The following is a 19346-nucleotide window of genomic DNA, read 5'->3' on the forward strand; positions in this document are numbered from 1 at the left end:
AGAAAGAAGAGGCACTAAATGAAGCACTTGCAAAGCTTTTCTCATTATCAAACACAATTCTTCGGATTGAGTGACAATGCCTCCACCGTTTGTAGTCACACAACTAGTTACATCATCTCAAACAGATTCTGCACAACTTTGCTGCTTCCTCATGAAAAACTGATTCAGCAAAAAGCCAGTTGCTGAAACACCAGAATGTGTCCCGCCCCAGCCCCACCCCCCATTCCCAGAGGACAATAGAAATGGAGTTCACACACCGTTTACACTCAATAACAACAAGATTTATGTTATTGTACAACTTGTATTCATAACAAATAATAATAATAATTATAATTAAAAAAAAAAAAAGATTAGTAGCATGTACAGTATTTTAATGGTGTGGTCTATACTGCAGAGCCTCAGATCCCTCTCTCTCTCTCTCTCTGTCCAATGGGGTGTCTTCAGGGAGGAAGGGCAGTCGAAGCCTCACAGAAGGCTGGGAAAGGGCTGCTATTTGCCAGTGGATGGGTGGAAGGAAGGATGAACAGACTGGTAAAGGGAAGGTAGAGGAGAAGTCTGGGATCAGTTGCTGTAGCTCTGTCCTTCAGGGGGCTGGGGGAGTTTCATGTTTTCCTTACACATCATGAGCCGTCGTAACTCGTGCAGAACCACCCTGATGCTGAAGGAGTTCTGCCACTTGGCCAGGGCCGACACTGCTCGAGTGTCCACCTGAGAAGACAAGCGTGTTAGTGACTTCCACCCACACCACGGCTCTCTATCTGCGCAGCATTCAAACACTGCAAGCACATTCAAGATGAAACATAGTTTTTCACAATATTATTAGATCAGCTCTTCTATAGCTATATATGGTGTAATGTATAGTAAAGACAGGCTGGCAGACATCTCCTCATATCCCGATTCTGATATTCTCTATAAGCAAGTGGATGTCTAGATACTGTATATGTAAGTGTAATTGTGGTATTCCTGATGGACAGTAATCAAAATGTATCTTATACAACAAGTATTGGGACAGATGAATAAATGTAGAATTGGGCTGGGGCATTTGTACTTAATCCTACCCTAAAAAACACAGTTGACATTCAATGACATGAAGTCCTTTTAGAGCTTCCGTTTACTAAACATCTACCTATCCCTGATAGATAATCTCCCTCTTTGGATTCTAGCAATGCAGAACATCATGACCATCCTTGTGGTTTAAAATAATCTTCACAGAACATCACATAGGGTGCTCTATGATACAAGCTGATATCCACTAGTGGCTAACCACAAGCAGGCTTACTGGCCGCTTTGAAAATCAACTTTTATCTCGCAGCACCCTACACTCGCTATGTCTTTTATAATACATGCATTCATAGAATATACTTAGACTAGCTAGTTTTATTGTGACATAATTTTCACCTGATTCAAAGACATTGCAGATGGCTGTTTCAAATCAATACCAAGGTCTACTGTACATTATAGTTACATGGGAATAATTTAACAGTATAGGTAAACTTAATGTGATGTCATTTGATACAAACATTTCAGACAGCTGCATCACATCAATATCAGGTTTTACTATATATTAAGAGTAATGATAGTGTTTTGAAGCTATCCTTTAATGCAGTAATGCTTATGAAGCTGCAGTTGGGCTCTTGTTGCTAAGTTTTGCACATGTGCAGCCAATTTAAAAAATGAAGGCGCACATTAAAAAAAAAAAAAAAATACACACACAACAGGTATAACAATGTCCCTGGCCCTGCTTTTTCATTTCCATTCACACAGATGATATTGGACATCAGACAAACACATTGATGCTGGGAGTCAGCCAATAAGACTCCAGAAAGCGCATGCTTTTAAAACGTCAGCACATTCACACACACACACACACACACACCGGGAGTCAGCCAAAAAGACTCCAGAGAGCACACGCTTTTAAAACGTCAGCACATTCACATAGTTGTTCTTGCTCTGCTCAAGCCATTCTTTCTTCTTGGAATGGAAGTGCTTACAGAATCATTCATGCATCAAATCTTTTAAAAATAGCAAGGTTAGAAAAATGAAGAAGCAACCAGAAATCCATAGTTTGTAAGAAATTAAGTAATTTGTATTGCTTACACTGTGTGTGTTCACACCTTTAAATTAGAGAAGAACAGCTACCCATTGTTTCTGTTGGGATTGGGTAAGTTTAGCAGCAGTTGTTTGGTAGCGGAATATAAAATATAACAGAGAGGCTTGAACTGTCAAGTACTGCAAGTCAGGGCAGTTTAAAATATGCACGTTCCATGCTCAGTTATTCTTGAGGTAAAGATGCACTTCCTACAGGAGTACAGCAAGTCATCAAGCAGGCTGTGTGCAATGACTTGCCAGAGTGTTTTTTTTTTTTTTTTATGTATTTTTTAGTTAATTATAGGCATACATTGTTATTGCCTTTTAATTATCGAGAATAAAAAAAAGTTTTAAGCAATTTTAACTGCATTTGCATGGTGGCAGATGCTGGCACACGACGGATGCATCTTTACTATAGGCTTGCCTACTGTTTTGTAGTTTGTGTATTTATCCCACTCTTATTGTAACAAGAAAGTAACTATTACAGGACAAGTTCAACACCCTCTTGAAGATCAATCCAATCCAATGTGCTTCTGCAGAGACTGGGGCACTTTATCAGCAATAATACAATCACCACTTAGAGTTAACTGCTGCTGTTAACATTACATTAGTCAGATAGATGGTGATCGTGGCGTTTTTCATCCGAAAATTGAATCTTTTTCAATTTTTTTTCTGCAGCGAATTTCGCATTTTTTCTCACAGCAATCACGCTCAAGTGTAAAAGGTAGTATTCAATTCCATAGGTTCAATTTTTAACCTAGAAAACGCAACCAATAAACGCTATAGTGTGAATAGCCCTTTAGAATGTCATTTCTTTTGTCATGAGGAGGGTGTTCTTTCGTGAGGTTCTTTTGTTCTCACAAAAAAAGATGCACTTTGGCGAAAAAAGATTGTGGACAGCCATCGCCGAGTCCTCGGGAGAGGTTTGCCCAAGACAGAGAGGACTTCGCGGGGCAGCAGTGCGAGGTACCTCCCTTACATTTGAATTGCTGATATCTCAGCCTCTGTTCGAATTAGAAATACAAGAGACCCATCATTCTGTTCCTCTGCTCTCACTCTACTGGAACATGGGATACTGGTTTGTTTCCAGTGAAAACCGAAATAACAACCATTAACAGCCGCCAGGTCCTTGGCTAATAATAAAGGTCGGGCATGAAGCTTCAATCTGTTGTGTAAAGGTTAGCGTGTTCACCTAGCACGCCAAAGATCAGTGCATCGAAAACTGTCGAAAACTATTTTTTTATCATATTATACTTTTATACTAACACAATTTATTGGTTTTTGTTCATGAGTGCGAACATCTAAAATGCTACAGTGTATTACATTTTATATATTAAATATTTGGTATGATGGTTATAGTAAACTTAAACGTCCTCACTTGAAAACTATTAACTATTAGGTCTATGTTTTTACATATTTTTTGCCAAGAGATGGTACAGCTATGGCCACAACATAATTTTGATGTTTTATTTAACGTTGTGTAATCAAAGAAACTACAGAATGATAACACTTAGGCTTAGGCTTTTAACTTACATCATGGTTTCATTTTAATAATAAGTTGTACACTGGCAAAGCAGGACTGGTTTTTTGACATAAATTTTTTTTTAAATAAAACTAAAAACACTAGCTCACTGTAAAATTACTGCAGAAAAGTGAAAGTTTTGACTATTAAACATTTTGACACAGGATGTTTTTTTTTTTTTTTTTCTTAACGTGAATTGAATAAATTGCAAAACGAAAACAAAAAACACTTAAGATAGCCTGAATAACGTGTTGCTTCTTTAAATTACAGTAAAGACATGAGTACTATACTGCAGCCTACGCACCGCATGGGCAAAAATAAGCAGGCGCTCATCACCCTTGTGTATATATATATCTGTTCTCATGGCGTTGCTATTGTACAAAAGGGTAGTTGCATAAATAGAAGAGAGTTAACTTTTAATGGAAGGATAGGCAGTTTATTTTATTAAACTGTCTGCATACAAGCAGCCATGTGCAAAACTCAGTACGTTCCTAATAGTATATACAACTCTATATACAGAGACACGCACGCACGCACGCACGCACGCACGCACACACACACACACACACACACACAAACCTAGTTCCATTCTCTTAAATGGAAGATTCACCACACAAGTAACGAAAACAAATGCTTCCAGGTAACGTTAGCAATTTTTTTCGTTATATTAATACATTTGGTGGCACTTTTTTTTATGAAAGTAAACGTTCTCAAATTAACATAAATGTTTAAATTAGAAATATATGTATTATTTTCTAGAAAAACTACATCATTTATTAATATACAAATTACAATAGGTGTATTTTTATACTCGCGTTTCTGGGCATACACGGTCTAGTTTTTTTTCTTCTAAACTCAGTGACTTAGACTGCTGGTTGTCATGCTGCTCAAGTATAAATTTGATAAAAATAATTTTAAATATTTTATTTATTCCGCTGCTAATCACAATTTTCATAATAATTTACAGACAATTGGTAGCTGAAAATGTCATTATCGTCTAACCCTATCGCAAAGGTCTACCAGAAGCCACAATAGTTGTGCAATAGTATTTAAGGCATGTCGGATTTCGAAATGTCACATTTATATTTGTCACAGTTTTTCATTAAGTATGGAAAACTACAAAGCGGTATGTAATGTGGTATGTTAATGTAGCATTATTACACAGGCTTCATTCGACTCGTGAAGAAAAATGATTTAATTATATAGGGAACTTTTGGCCATAGCTGTACTGCTGATTAATTCACTGTATTCTAAGAGATACATTACAACTGTACATGCAATACTGGCAAAACGCAATAAACACAGCCTCGATTTACGATGGTCTGTACTGTACAGCGAGATGTGTTTATATATTTGACCCATAACATTAATGTTATATTACATATGATTAGGGGTCTACTTAAATCGCGATAAATTTACGTATTTTTCACAGGTATTTGCGGAATAAAATTAGGAATACACAGACATTTCGCAGACCTGTTTAAACATTAAATAAACCTAAGTAGACAGTATTTCAGAACACTATAAAGCCTAAAAATAGTGCTACTTGCTTCCTTACTAAAACAGAGTGCTGTCATTTGTTAAAGGCAAGCATGCAGCATCCCCCAGCAGTTGACCTGCCCATACTATTGAGACTGCACGTTCGGCATCCACTGAATTGGTTGGAAGCTTTGCCAAGTTATACAGATGTGGAAATCGATTAGAAACAGCCCAAAAACTCGGTTACACAAGGACATCTGGCATACTTTAATGAAGGCAATGTATGCAGCACGTTCATTGTCATATTATTTGTCCCAACGTGGCTATTCCGGTCTAAAATTCCAACTGCGAAAAAGTAAGCAGCAGGTTGAAGCAAGGTGGCTGTGCTGGATCGTTTTAGTACTGATTTAACTTGCAGACAGGAATACTTTTTGTCTGGGCTGATTTTCCAGTTTGGTTTACGAAAGCTGTTTATTTTACGTTCTGTTCAGCAGCCTCTGTAGTAGCCTTTTGTTTAATGTGTGATTCTGAAGCTAAATAGCGATCGATCGTATTTTCTCTAAAGACACATTAAGATATACAAAACAATTAGGCCTACCTCAGTATGCATGTACAGTTTCTTTGGGAAATATCGTGAAACGATCATCAGCCGAAATATACCTTGCTTTTTTTGTCGTCCATTTCTACTATTTTACCTCCAATGCTGAAAACTAGATTTTAGCAACCTGAATCAAAACAATGCAGCACCAACTTTGTCCCACCCCCTACTGCACAGTACAGGTCACAGAAAGCAGTACAGACCCACTGATAGGCTGATTAAAACGTTGTCATTTGAATAGTAAACAAGAACGTTAAGCGCTTTGGAGAATTTTGTAAATGTTATTTGTGGACGTTTTTAGTTTGTTTGGTTTTTGCTTAAGTGCAATGCACACAGGACAGCGAAGGAATCAAAAAGGGCTATCTAAACAAGGAAGACATGTAGTTTTCGTCGCTTGCGTTGTGCAGTAGTTGATTTAAACAAGGTTTTTTTTTTCCTCTCTGTACTTGTTTGTAAGCATTGGCCCCTAAGAGGTGAATTTCGCGGTGACCTCTCAATTTCACAATTTCCACGAAATCGCGATTTAGGTAGACCCCTACATATGATGTAACTACTGCTTGGAACTTTTTGTCAATGCACAAACAGCATCCCCAAATTGCTGTCAGCCAAAAGGCTAAAATCTGTTTATGTTCCACATCGAACAAGCTGAAAGTGTCGGAGTCTTCCTGCTTCACAAAATTCCATCGACTCTAAATATTATTAACAGATGGTCAAAATTCTGTATTAAAAAAAGACATGCTTTTGGGATATTACTTTGTTAAAGTTTGTTCGTAGAAGGATGTTTTCTCTTATGAGTTGTAATGAATGCATTTGTACTGTGGGCTGGGTTTTGACATGTATAGAAACATTTCGTACTTTTGTACTTGATAACATTAATTTAAAAATCCAATTGCTGCCTATGATTAATACATTTTGTGACTGATGTGAAGGTATTAACAGTGGCGGCACCAGGCTCTCCCCGGTGAGGGAGCGGGGCTACACTCCACTTTGTGTGGGCACGTATAGAGTCAATGCTTTGATATGTCTCGCAAAACTCCAGTATTAGGATGGCGGAATCTGCTGCAGATTAAATGCCTGTTAATAATAATCATTAACACAATGTACAAGGGTGACAGTGCAGTATGAAGTAAGTGCTCTTTGTAAAAGGTGCTCTCGGCTCGTTGGGGCAATCGACCCTGGTGCAGATCTAATGTTGTTGCCCTGTGTGAATGCTAACCTGTCTGGGGGTGGATCGTTTGTAATCACACCAGCCCAGGGCTCACACAGCAGGTATGATCATATTTATCTAAACACTATAGTCTTCATACACTGTGAAGTTTCTGCTAGCTCTGAAATCAGATCTATTCTACAGAGTCATTTGGTAACAAGTTTGATGCTAATAGTAGACCCAGTCCTTCATTTCACATTTTGTATTATTATTTTGAATTTGGTTTTTAAGCATACAGATTTTAAAGCAGACCAAGCAGATTGTAAAATGGATGCATGTATGCTGTTTGTTCAAATCTGGTTTGGTACACAGTTATATACAAAGCTGCAATTTTCAACTATGGTATTTTTGCATAATTGTTACATTGTATTGTTGTGTGTTGTAATTATACAAAAGCGTTGCAAAGAAGAAAAATCCTCAGACAATGTAACGTAACAAAACCGGACAATTTCTCTGTCGTATCACTTTTAGTGCCTACTTATGTCGCACATTGATACAATGTTGAAGTAAAACCTTAAACACAAATGACATAGACATAATAAAAAATCCCCAAGTTTACAAATAGAGTCAGTTTTATTTCTGTGCTCTACAACAGAATATACAGGCTTTCTAGCACAAATATATTCTTAAAAACTAAGGAAATTCTTGGCCAAAAACGTTGTTAATGCATCAGTTAGGGTTGATATTAAAACAACAGAAGTAGGGGAATGCGATGTTAGGGTTTTTAACCCTAACTCTGCATTCCCTCCCACCCCCTTACAACCAGTGGAAGTGGCAAGGCAACACAAGCAACCACAGACAGCCATCATCAGTTAAGAGAACAACATACAACTCTCTGCAAAACACAGGAGACATCCATCATCATGGTCCACTAGGTGTATGAGGTCTGCTGCCATGCCAGTGTGTTGGGGGGTCGTGTATATCTGGCCACTGCTTATGCAGGTCTAGGAGGAGACAGATGCATAATAGTGGCACCAACATCACACTGTGCCTCTATGAATTCCACTACCATGTTCAATGTCCAGTGTGGCATCCACATGTTTGATGTGCGTCAGTTTGTTGGGTGGGAGGTGTGGAACTGCATGCAGGGTAACATGAGGGGAAGTGTATATGTGTGGTAAATCGTGAGACACAGGTGCATGACAATCCATGCACCATGCGTTCATGTGCTAAACTCACTTTCTAATCACCCTGTGTATATAATAGCCAGGAGTGCATTACCAGCTCAAAACCAACAACAGACATATTTTTGTGTGGTAATACATTCTGACCCATATTATTATTGTATATATTCTATGTTTCCTACCTTCTTTCTTGATTGGCCGTGATAGTTTCATTTTGTTTGTGTAAACTGCGACATGCTACTGTAGAAAATGCTGTATTCATAGTTCTGTCCGCGCGACGCTGCTGAGAATGCTTCGGAGAGAACTTGGTTCAATCATCCCCATTTTACGACAAGGTGAAATTCAAAAGGTGTCTGTCCAGGTCTTTTTCAGGTATCTGGTGAAATTCTCTCGTTTCTCCCACTGAACGCAAGTACAACTTTATGCGAGTAAGTGTTTTTCTTGTATTTTTATTTTCTTGCTCTTTTAAAAACGTTTGTTTAAATTCTTCTGTTATTGGTGAACCTTGTTTTTTTTCAAATTGTCTATATGTTTGTTGTAACCTATGTAGCCTATTGTTGTCCACATTATACTGCTTGTTGTGATTAGTGATAAATATAGCTGCTGTTGACATTAAGAGGCACTGACTGAAGGAGGTATAAATAAATGTATAATTATTGTATTATTATTATTATTATTACACATTTATTTAGAATGCAGTTACCTGGAGACATTTTTACATCTTCCAAAACTGTACATAAAATGAAAGCTTGTCGATCCTGACTAGATATGGGATGAGAAACAAAAACGAAAGTGTACATTCCTATTTTTTTTTGTTTTTGTTTTATACAACATTTTTTGGTTGTAACTGCAAGCCCCACGCAGCCCTCTAGGTCTTTCCGCAGCTCTACACACTGCTGGCTGTGTTACTCACCACCCCATTTGAGTTGTGCACGCCATTCAAATTGATCTTCGTAACAAATCTGACACAGGGAGGCATCTCAGGGTATTTGGGCCCACACTCCACCTTAAGGCTGTAAATCCTGTTCTCATAGATTGTCTGAAAAAAAGAAGTAAGCGAGAGAGACAGAGGGAGTATGGCATGGAGGGATGTACATAGCTTAAATAAGAACATTTTCCAAGTGTTACACATTTCATTTCTCCTAAACGTAGAACCATTGTCAAATATATGCATGTCAAATATTCATTTGTATTTTTTCATGTACACAGGTGCTGTACACATGCAGGTTCATGCACAGTCATCTTAGGAGTTTAAATAACAGAACATGGGAATGATTCTTGCAAAGATTCCCAGTATGTTCAAGTTTAAGCGCTTAGGAAATTAAACACAATGTAATATCCTTAGTCACATGGTCTGACTGCAGCTAGTGTTGGACGATACCAGGGTAAGTAAGGTGAAAGAATCACAGCCATAATAAAACCTTTCAGTTCAATAGCGGCGTTTTCAAATCAGCCCTATAATGGACTAGCTCCAAGTCAGTGAAGTGCAGACACCGTTTTGTCCATCTCCATGTGCTTTTTAAAAGTCAATGAGCAGGGGTGCAGCACATACTAGCTAAAATCATGCTGCCCTGCTTCCATAAGTCAAGCTACATTGCTTTGCAGACTGTTTCACAGCAGAAGTGATTCGCTGTGTATAAAATAAACCATCCTCAGGTCTGTTGAATGAATGTCTAAATATAAAATATACCATGGAGGGCTAAAAGCTAGTCTCATCACATTCAATACAGATTATTTTGGATGCTTGTACATGAAGGACACTACACAAATCTACAGGTAACTGATAAGGCATTTACATCCTACAATAGAATATATTGGAGACTGTACATGTTTCTCCATATATTCCTTGATTTTGATATTCAGTCATTTTTGCTAAGAATGTCATTACCAAGTTTCACAATGGGATAGTGCTAAAGATATATGTACAAATGTAAGTGTAAAAATGTACATGAAGACAGGTCGTCTCCTTGTATCCCCAGAATATGATCCGCTCAATAATTTGTGCTAAAGAATTGGGTCAGTGTTTCTCTAGATATATGCGTGGGATAAGAAATATGTCAAAGCACTGTTTTATGGAAGCATATGGTCAACTTGATATTTCTGTTTTTGAACAACTGGAGTGTAATGTGAGCCATGCTCTGCAGAATAAGAGCTCTCCTAGTGCAATCAGGAGGAATGTACCACAACAATATTCTATTAATCTTCACAATTAAATAGAGTACAAACCCACTGGCATATATGAAAAGATATATACTCTTACCTTCAAAATGGATATTTTATTAAAGGAAAAGTGTACAATTCAGCAATCAAACACACAACTGTAAGTTTCAGTAACACATGCCACTGTACTTGTACTATCATAGTATGCAATACCATATTGGTGAACAGGTCTGCCTATTGCAGTCACTCAAATACATTCATTTAAATGTTACAAACATTACCTACTGAATTACAAGTAAGTCAATAAATCTGTGTCTCGCATTCAAAGGGTTAAAAGTGAAACTCAATCCCTGTGTTGGCCATGTTATTATTATTATTATTATTATTATTATTTATTTATTAGCACAGACGCTCTTATCCAGGGTGACTTACAACTGTTTCAAGATATCACATTATTTTTACATACAGTTACCCATTTATACAGTTGGGTTTTTACTGGAGCAATCTAGGGTACAGCAGCAGTGTCCCCCACCTGGGATTGAACCCACGACCCTCCGGTCAAGAGTCCACAGCCCTAACCACTACTGCACACTGCTGCCTATGTTGGCTCTGGCCCTGCTATTTCAGTTCACTGTGCAGACTGTTGGAGCCACAATGGCATCAGATTCCTAGCCTCCTCTACTCCATAGCTGTTAACCCCTCTCAGACTGCGATCTCATTATTTAAATACAGAACCCCCCCCCCCCCCCTCCTATTCTGCAGGTAAAAACAAGCTCCCTGTCCCTGTGACAGTGCAGCAGCAGGCCAGTACTCACCCTGGGAGGTCCGATGATCATGCCTCTCCAGTGGGTGAGGGTCATGTCTTCATCATCCTCCAGTCCCCAGCTCACCGTCCCGTCCCCAACACCCTTCTGACCCTCCTCAAGCTCTTCAAGCAGTCGGAAATTCCGCGGAACCTTCACGCCTGCGCACACACACAGGTTACTGCAGGAACAGGATCAACTGTATACACACACTCTGCGGTCCTAGCCAAGCGAGACCACAGGGGCTACTAATGCCTCCAACTCAGCTACTTCTCTCATATCAAAAGACTGGTTTACTGGCATCATGCGATCAGGAATTGGAACTGGCTCTAGCCCTGCACCTAGTCCTAGATCTCATAACATGCCTTGTTCTGGTTTATTATTAAAATTCACTTCTTCAAAAGAGTTTGAACAATAAGGTCTCTGTTAAATCTGCTCTGAACTGATCCCACATATCAAACCTGGAGGTTTACTAATAAGAGTTGTTCATGCAGCTGTAAAGGAGAACCATTTAAAAAATATACATCATTGGTGATTTCTCCTGGCGAACATTTCCAAGTAAAGATTTAAAATAAGTGCTTCTCTAATACTCACAATCAGGAGTATGTTGAAAAATGTATTGCTGTGATATGGATTCACGGGACACAGTACCGTGTGTCCTGTAACACTGCAGGGGGGGTCTGTAATGGATTACACAGGACACAGCAAAGGCACAGTACCGTGTTTCCTGTAACACTGCAGATGGGGTCTGTAACACATTACAGTAAGAGGGCAGCATGTATAAAGGGTATGCTGTGTGCCTTTATAAATAATCTATAGATCTGATACAGATACATGTCACACCTTTACCTATATCAGAAGAGACAATTACTACAGTGCATCCCTACTTTAAGTTTTTTAAATGGTTGGCAATTTGTATTTTAATATTTTTAGGCAGATCACCTTTTTAAAGTGCATTTTTGTTTCAAGAATAAGGTAAACCGTGCTTACTTCAAACTATCATTACATTACCCTTAGAAGTGTCTCTTTAGCAGACAGAAGGTGGAAATCACATTCTAACCTGCATACTTTCTGCTGTGAAACAGCTTAGTAAGAAGCACAGATCATTGTGTTCAGATCATAAGGTTATGTTGCTGGTTGCATATACAACACATTTATGGGTGGGGTTTAAATGATAGGTCTGGCAGGTTTTCAGCAATATGATTAAGGCCCAGACTTATACATACAGGTTTATTGCTCAATCTAGTTTTCATATGTCTAAGATGGTTGTTTTTAGAAGTCCAGACTGAAACTATAAACTATAATGGTTCTTCCTGTTTAATTTAATCAATAAGGTTAAAAATATTTCCCCTTTTTAAATTTCTGTTTTACTTCCTGGCCTTCACAGAGATTGACAAAACTGCTGCGTACAATTGCTGGAGGATTTCTCCTATCAGTTTGCACTGGCACTCAAAGGAGGTGGTATGTGCCTACAAAAAACTGCATGTAAGGAATATAAACCAATTGAAGTGTCAGCCAAGTCTGTTTTTCTAACAGCTACAAATGAACTAGCGTGGCGAGAATCGAAATAACGCAATTACATTTCTTTATAAAAATTAAACAGGATGTGGACCTGTATGTAATGCACACACACAATTGTGGAGATTATATATATATATAATTATATATATATATATATATAATTATATTTATATATATATATATATATATATATATATATACACACACACACACACACACACAGATACACACACGACAAATGAATGAAAAGGCACATTATAATAATACAACACAGTACAGAATTATGTAATGTAGGTGTTTGGTTTAGCAATATGTTAATCGCTCAATTTAAAGTTAAAATGTTAAGAGCTGATGCAGCTCGAACGACATAGCAGTCTGAAAAACATTTTTCAACTCGTAAGTTTGGCTAAGCTGTCGCGTATTTTTTTCTTTTAAAACCAATCCCCCTTTTTGTTATTACTTGATACGCAGTGAGCCCGGACACGCGACTATTTACACGATTCTGTTGGTTTATCGTGCACCATTTCTCAGCTATTTACTTAAGCAGTTCAACACCGGTAACTGCAACGCTAAGTACACAGCATTAAACATTTATTTTTAGAAATATAAACAGACGAGAACTCGCCCGACATGAGCCAATGCATCCCATAATAATCCGGGTGTTTTTTTTTAAGTTCCTTTTTTATTTTTAATTTAATATCCGATTTGCGGATTGCCTCACCAGATCCGGCGGCGCCCGCCATCTTCTCGTTTCTTCGCGGGTACGCGCACGCAGCCATGCGCCCCTTGCTGTGCTTTATAAAAGTTCGCAGCGCCCTGACTCGCGCATACTCAGGCACGCGCATACGCTCGGCACATGCTTGCACAGAGCGCGCCCGTGAAACGCAGCAGAGAAGGCGGAGCGCGCCTTGGAAGTACGGGCACCGATGCGGTCAGTTCTAAATAGCGTTTAAAGGTAGTGGTGTCCAATATGTTTGTTTTTAGGAAAATGACATTCTTACCCTACCCTTTATCTGTATAGAATTATACTCCTGTGCCCTGGCAATTAAACTTATTTTTGAAAATATAAACAAACTGGCCAGACAAAACAGTCTACTTTCATAAGAGTGAATATGAGTGGTATATAACAAAGCAATACTGCAAAGATGGAAATGAGTTCGTGAGGAACGAGGTGATGCCAATACAGACTGAATGCTGGGATACATGCTGAATGAATAACAACTACTGTGGCTCCGTGGCAAATCTAGGGTGCTGTATTATTGGCTATTTAAGAACATAAGAAAGTTTACAAACGAAAGGAGGCCATTCAGCCCATCTTGCTTGTTTGGTTGTTCGTAGCTTATTGATCTCAGAATCTCATCAAGCAGCTTCTTGAAGGATCCCAGGGTGTCAGCTTCAACAACATTACTGGGGAGTTGGTTCCATACCCTCACAATTCTCTGTGTAAAAAAGTGCCTCCTATTTTCTGTTCTGAATGCCCCTTTATCTAATCTCCATTTGTGACTCCTGGTCCTTGTTTCTTTTTTCAGGTCAAAAAAGTCCCCTGGGTCGACATTGTCTATACCTTTTAGGATTTTGAATGTTTGAATCAGATCGCCGCGTAGTCTTCTTTGTTCAAGACTGAATAGATTCAATTCTTTTAGCCTGTCTGCATACGACATGCCTTTTAAACCTGGGATAATTCTGGTTGCTCTTCTTTGCACTCTTTCTAGAGCAGCAATATCCTTTTTGTAACGCGGTGACCAGAACTGAACACAATATTCTAGGTGAGGTCTTACTAATGCATTTCAGAACATATTTTAAAAACAGAGTGGCAGTGGCACTTTAAAACTGAAGACCAAAGCACAGGTCATGTGATCAGTATAAAGTCAACACCCTGGTCATGTGATCAGTATAAAGTCAAAGCCTGGGTCATGTGATCAGTATAAAGTCAACACCCCGGTCATGTGATCAGTATAAATCCCATTCCAGATTAGCATTGATACTGTTTTACTGCTCCATTCATCATTGCATATTTTTCATTGTCTTCACTTTGTAAAGGCTGTCCTTTGTTCCCTTTATTATTATTTATTTCTTAGCCGACGCCCTTATCCAGGGCGACTTACAATTGTTACAAGATATCACATTATTTTTTTATATACAATTACCCATTTATACAGTTGGGTTTTTACTGGAGCAATCTAGGTAAAGTACCTTGCTTAAGGGTACAGCAGCAGTGTCCCCTCCCAGGGATTGAACCCATGACCTTCTGCTCAAGAGTACAGAGCCCTAACCACTACTCTACACTTTGGAGTGTGTCTGCTGGTATTCGGGTCCCCAATCCGCTCTCCCACCGCCCTGCAGTCCTAATGAAGCACAGCATGTATTACATGCAGCAGCAACAAAAAATAACACCGGTAATATACAAATTATATTATTTAACACATCTCAAGAATTCAACTGAGTTTTCATGGCTACTAGTCACACAATCAATGAATTTTCAATTCCAGTGCTTTGTAACAAAATAGCTCTATAGTGTTGTTGAGGAGCCAGGCTGGGACCATGAACAGGAGCTCAGGAGAGGAGTGCAGTGTGGAAGTGAGTGAGGAGCCAGGCTGGGACCATGAACAGGAGCTCAGGAGAGGAGTGCAGTGTGGAAATGAGTGAGGAGCCAGGCTGAGACCATGAACAGGAGCTCAGGAGAGGAGTGCAGTGTGGAAGTGAGTGAGGAGCCAGGCTGAGACCATGAACAGGAGCTCAGGAGAGGAGTGCAGTGTGGAAATGAGTGAGGAGCCAGGCTGAGACCATGAACAGGAGCTCAGGAGAGGAGTGCAGTGTGGAAATGAGTGAGGAGCCAGGCTGGGACCATGAACAGGAGCTCAGGAGAGGAGTGCAGTGTGGAAGTGAGTGAGGAGCCAGGCTGGGACCATGAACAGGAGCTCAGGAGAGGAGTGCAATGTGGAAGTGAGTGAGGAGCCAGGCTGAGACCATGAACAGGAGCTCAGGAGAGGAGTGCAGTGTGGAAGTGAGTGAGGAGCCAGGCTGGGACCATGAACAGGAGCGCCGAGGAGAGGAGTGCGATGCTGGCCACACCATTCTGCGCTGCAGGACTGGATGCGAGTGCTGCTGCAACACCCCTACAGGTAGACAGGGCAGATTGCTGCTCCTCAGAGGAGTGGCAGGGACAGAAGAGGAGTGTGCTGGACTGTGTGGGGGTCAGGGACAGAAGAGGAGTGTGCTGGACTGTGTGGGGGTCAGGGACAGAAGAGGAGTGTGCTGGACTGTGGGGGTCAGGGACAGAAGAGGAGTGTGCTGGACTGTGGGGGTCAGGGACAGAAGAGGAGTGTGCTGGACTGTGGGGGTCAGGGACAGAAGAGGAGTGTGCTGGACTGTGGGGGTCAGGGACAGAAGAGGAGTGTGCTGGACTGTGGGGGTCAGGGACAGAAGAGGAGTGTGCTGGACTGTGGGGGTCAGGGACAGAAGAGGAGTGTGCTGGACTGTGAGGGGCCAGGGAAAGAAGAGGAGTCTGCTGGAATGTGTGGGGGTCAGGGACAGAAGAGGAGTGTGCTGGACTGTGGAGGTCAAGGAGGGGCAGGGACAGGTTTTCCACGCAGTGTTTGTATTTTCCTTGTTCATGTATTGCAGTGTTTGTATTTTTCGTTGTTCATGTGTCGCAGTGTTTGTATTTTCGTTGTTCTATCGCAGTGTTTGTATTTTCGTTCTTCATGTATCGCATTGTTTGTATTTTTCGTTCTTCATGTATCGCAGTGTTTGTATTTTCGTTGTTCTATCGCAGTGTTTGTATTTTTCGTTGTTCACGTATCGCAGTGTTTGTATTTTTCGTTGTTCATGTATCGCAGTGTTTGTATTTTCGTCGTTCTATCGCAGTGTTTGTATTTTCGTTAGTCATGTATCGCAGTGTTTGAATTTTCGTTGTTCATGCATCGCTGTGTTTGTATTTTCGTCGTTCTATCGCAGTGTTTGTATTTTTCGTTGTTCATGTATCGCAGTGTTTGTATTTTTGTTGTTTTATCGCAGTGTTTGTATTTTTCGCTGTTCCCGTATCGCAGTGTTTGTATTTTTCGTTGTTCATGTATCGCAGTGTTTGTTTTTTCATTATTCTATCGCAGTGTTTGTATTTTTCGTTGTTCATGTATCGCAGTGTTTGTATTTTTCGTTGTTCATGTATCGCAGTGTTTGTATTTTTCATTGTTCATGTATCGCAGTGTTTGTATTTTCGTCGTTCTATCGCAGTGTTTGTATTTTCGTTAGTCATGTATCGCAGTGTTTGTATTTTCGTTGTTCATGTATCGCAGTGTTTGTATTTTCGTCGTTCTATCGCAGTGTTTGTATTTTTCGTTGTTCATGTATCGCAGTGTTTGTATTTTTGTTGTTTTATCGCAGTGTTTGTATTTTTCGCTGTTCCCGTATCGCAGTGTTTGTATTTTTCGTTGTTCATGTATCGCAGTGTTTGTATTTTTCGTTGTTCATGTATCGCAGTGTTTGTTTTTTCATTATTCTATCGCAGTGTTTGTATTTTTCGTTGTTCATGTATCGCAGTGTTTGTATTTTTCGTTGTTCATGTATCGCAGTGTTTGTAATTTCGCTCTTCATGTATCGCAGTGTTTGTATTTTTCGTTGTTCATGTATCGCAGTGTTTGTATTTTCGTTGTTTTATCGCATTGTTTGTATTTTTCGTTCTTCATGTATCGCAGTGTTTGTATTTTTCGTTGTTCATGTGTCGCAGTGTTTGTATTTTCATTGTTCTATCGCAGTTTTTGTATTTTCATTGTTCATGTGTCGCAGTGTTTGTATTTTCGTTGTTCTATCGCAGTGTTTGTAATTTCGCTCTTCATGTATCGCAGTGTTTGTATTTTCATTGTTCATGTATCGCAGTGTTTGTATTTTCATTGTTCATGTGTCGCAGTGTTTGTATTTTTCGTTGTTCTATCGCAGTGTTTGTAATTTCGTTCTTCATGTATCGCAGTGTTTGTATTTTTCGTTGTTCATGTATCGCAGTGTTTGTATTTTCGTTGTTTTATCGCAGTGTTTGTATTTTTCATTGTTCATGTATCGCAGTGTTTGTATTTTTCGTTGTTCATGTATCGCATTGTTTGTATTTTTCGTTGTTCATGTGTCGCAGTGTTTGTATTTTCGTTGTTCTATCGCAGTGTTTGTAATTTTGTTCTTCATGTATCGCAGTGTTTGTATTTTTCATTGTTCATGTATCACAGTGTTTGTATTTTCGTTGTTTTATCGCAGTGTTTGTATTTTTCGTTGTTCATGTATCGCAGTGTTTGTATTTTTCGTTGTTCATGTATCGCAGTGTTTGTATTTTCGTTGTTTTATCGCAGTGTTTGTATTTTTCATTGTTCATGTATCACAGTGTTTGTATTTTCGTTGTTTTATCGCAGTGTTTGTATTTTTCGTTCTTCATGTATCGCAGTGTTTGTATTTTTCGTTGTTCATGTGTCGCAGTGTTTGTATTTTTCGTTGTTCATGTGTCGCAGTGTTTGTATTTTCGTTGTTCTATCGCAGTGTTTGTAATTTCGTTCTTCATGTATCGCAGTGTTTGTATTTTTCGTTGTTCATGTGTCGCAGTGTTTGTATTTTCGTTGTTCTATCGCAGTGTTTGTAATTTCGTTCTTCATGTATCGCAGTGTTTGTATTTTTCATTGTTCATGTATCACAGTGTTTGTATTTTCGTTGTTTTATCGCAGTGTTTGTATTTTTCGTTGTTCATGTATCGCAGTGTTTGTATTTTTCGTTGTTCATGTATCGCAGTGTTTGTATTTTCGTTGTTTTATCGCAGTGTTTGTATTTTTCGTTGTTCATGTATCACAGTGTTTGTATTTTCGTTGTTTTATCGCAGTGTTTGTATTTTTCGCTGTTCCCGTATCGCAGTGTTTGTATTTTTCGTTGTTCATGTATCGCAGTGTTTGTTTTTTCATTATTCTATCGCAGTGTTTGTATTTTTCGTTGTTCATGTATCACAGTGTTTGTATTTTTGTTGTTTTATCGCAGTGTTTGTATTTTTCGCTGTTCCCGTATCGCAGTGTTTGTATTTTTCGTTGTTCATGTATCGCAGTGTTTGTTTTTTCATTATTCTATCGCAGTGTTTGTATTTTTCGTTGTTCATGTATCGCAGTGTTTGTATTTTTCGTTGTTCATGTATCGCAGTGTTTGTATTTTTCATTGTTCATGTATCGCAGTGTTTGTATTTTCGTCGTTCTATCGCAGTGTTTGTATTTTCGTTAGTCATGTATCGCAGTGTTTGTATTTTCGTTGTTCATGTATCGCAGTGTTTGTATTTTCGTCGTTCTATCGCAGTGTTTGTATTTTTCGTTGTTCATGTATCGCAGTGTTTGTATTTTTGTTGTTTTATCGCAGTGTTTGTATTTTTCGCTGTTCCCGTATCGCAGTGTTTGTATTTTTCGTTGTTCATGTATCGCAGTGTTTGTATTTTTCGTTGTTCATGTATCGCAGTGTTTGTTTTTTCATTATTCTATCGCAGTGTTTGTATTTTTCGTTGTTCATGTATCGCAGTGTTTGTATTTTTCGTTGTTCATGTATCGCAGTGTTTGTATTTTCGTTGTTTTATCGCAGTGTTTGTATTTTTCATTGTTCATGTATCACAGTGTTTGTATTTTCGTTGTTTTATCGCAGTGTTTGTATTTTTCGTTCTTCATGTATCGCAGTGTTTGTATTTTTCGTTGTTCATGTGTCGCAGTGTTTGTATTTTTCGTTGTTCATGTGTCGCAGTGTTTGTATTTTCGTTGTTCTATCGCAGTGTTTGTAATTTCGTTCTTCATGTATCGCAGTGTTTGTATTTTTCGTTGTTCATGTGTCGCAGTGTTTGTATTTT

The 19346-nt window shown here is 39.0% G+C and overlaps 1 protein-coding gene across 2 annotated transcripts; it reads right to left on the minus strand.

Annotated features, from left to right (window-relative positions):
• Positions 1 to 259: 259 nt before the first annotated feature.
• LOC117430615 (ubiquitin-conjugating enzyme E2 variant 1-like) lies at positions 260 to 13362 on the minus strand. 2 transcript variants are annotated; one of them, XM_034050872.3, is made up of 4 exons: positions 13224 to 13362; positions 10994 to 11142; positions 8932 to 9057; positions 260 to 708 (listed from the first exon to the last, which is right to left on the minus strand). In XM_034050872.3, exons 1-4 carry the CDS (start codon positions 13345 to 13347, stop codon positions 562 to 564), a joined length of 546 nt encoding a protein of 181 aa, XP_033906763.2. In that variant the 5' UTR covers positions 13348 to 13362; the 3' UTR covers positions 260 to 561. The 2 variants fall into 2 exon arrangements, with proteins under 2 accessions (XP_033906763.2, XP_033906755.1); XM_034050864.3 differs by lacking the exon at positions 13224 to 13362 and adding an exon at positions 11576 to 12469.
• Positions 13363 to 19346: the final 5984 nt, after the last annotated feature.

Source organism: Acipenser ruthenus, chromosome 29 (genome assembly GCF_902713425.1).
Source record: "Acipenser ruthenus chromosome 29, fAciRut3.2 maternal haplotype, whole genome shotgun sequence".
NCBI lineage: Eukaryota > Metazoa > Chordata > Actinopteri > Acipenseriformes > Acipenseridae > Acipenser > Acipenser ruthenus.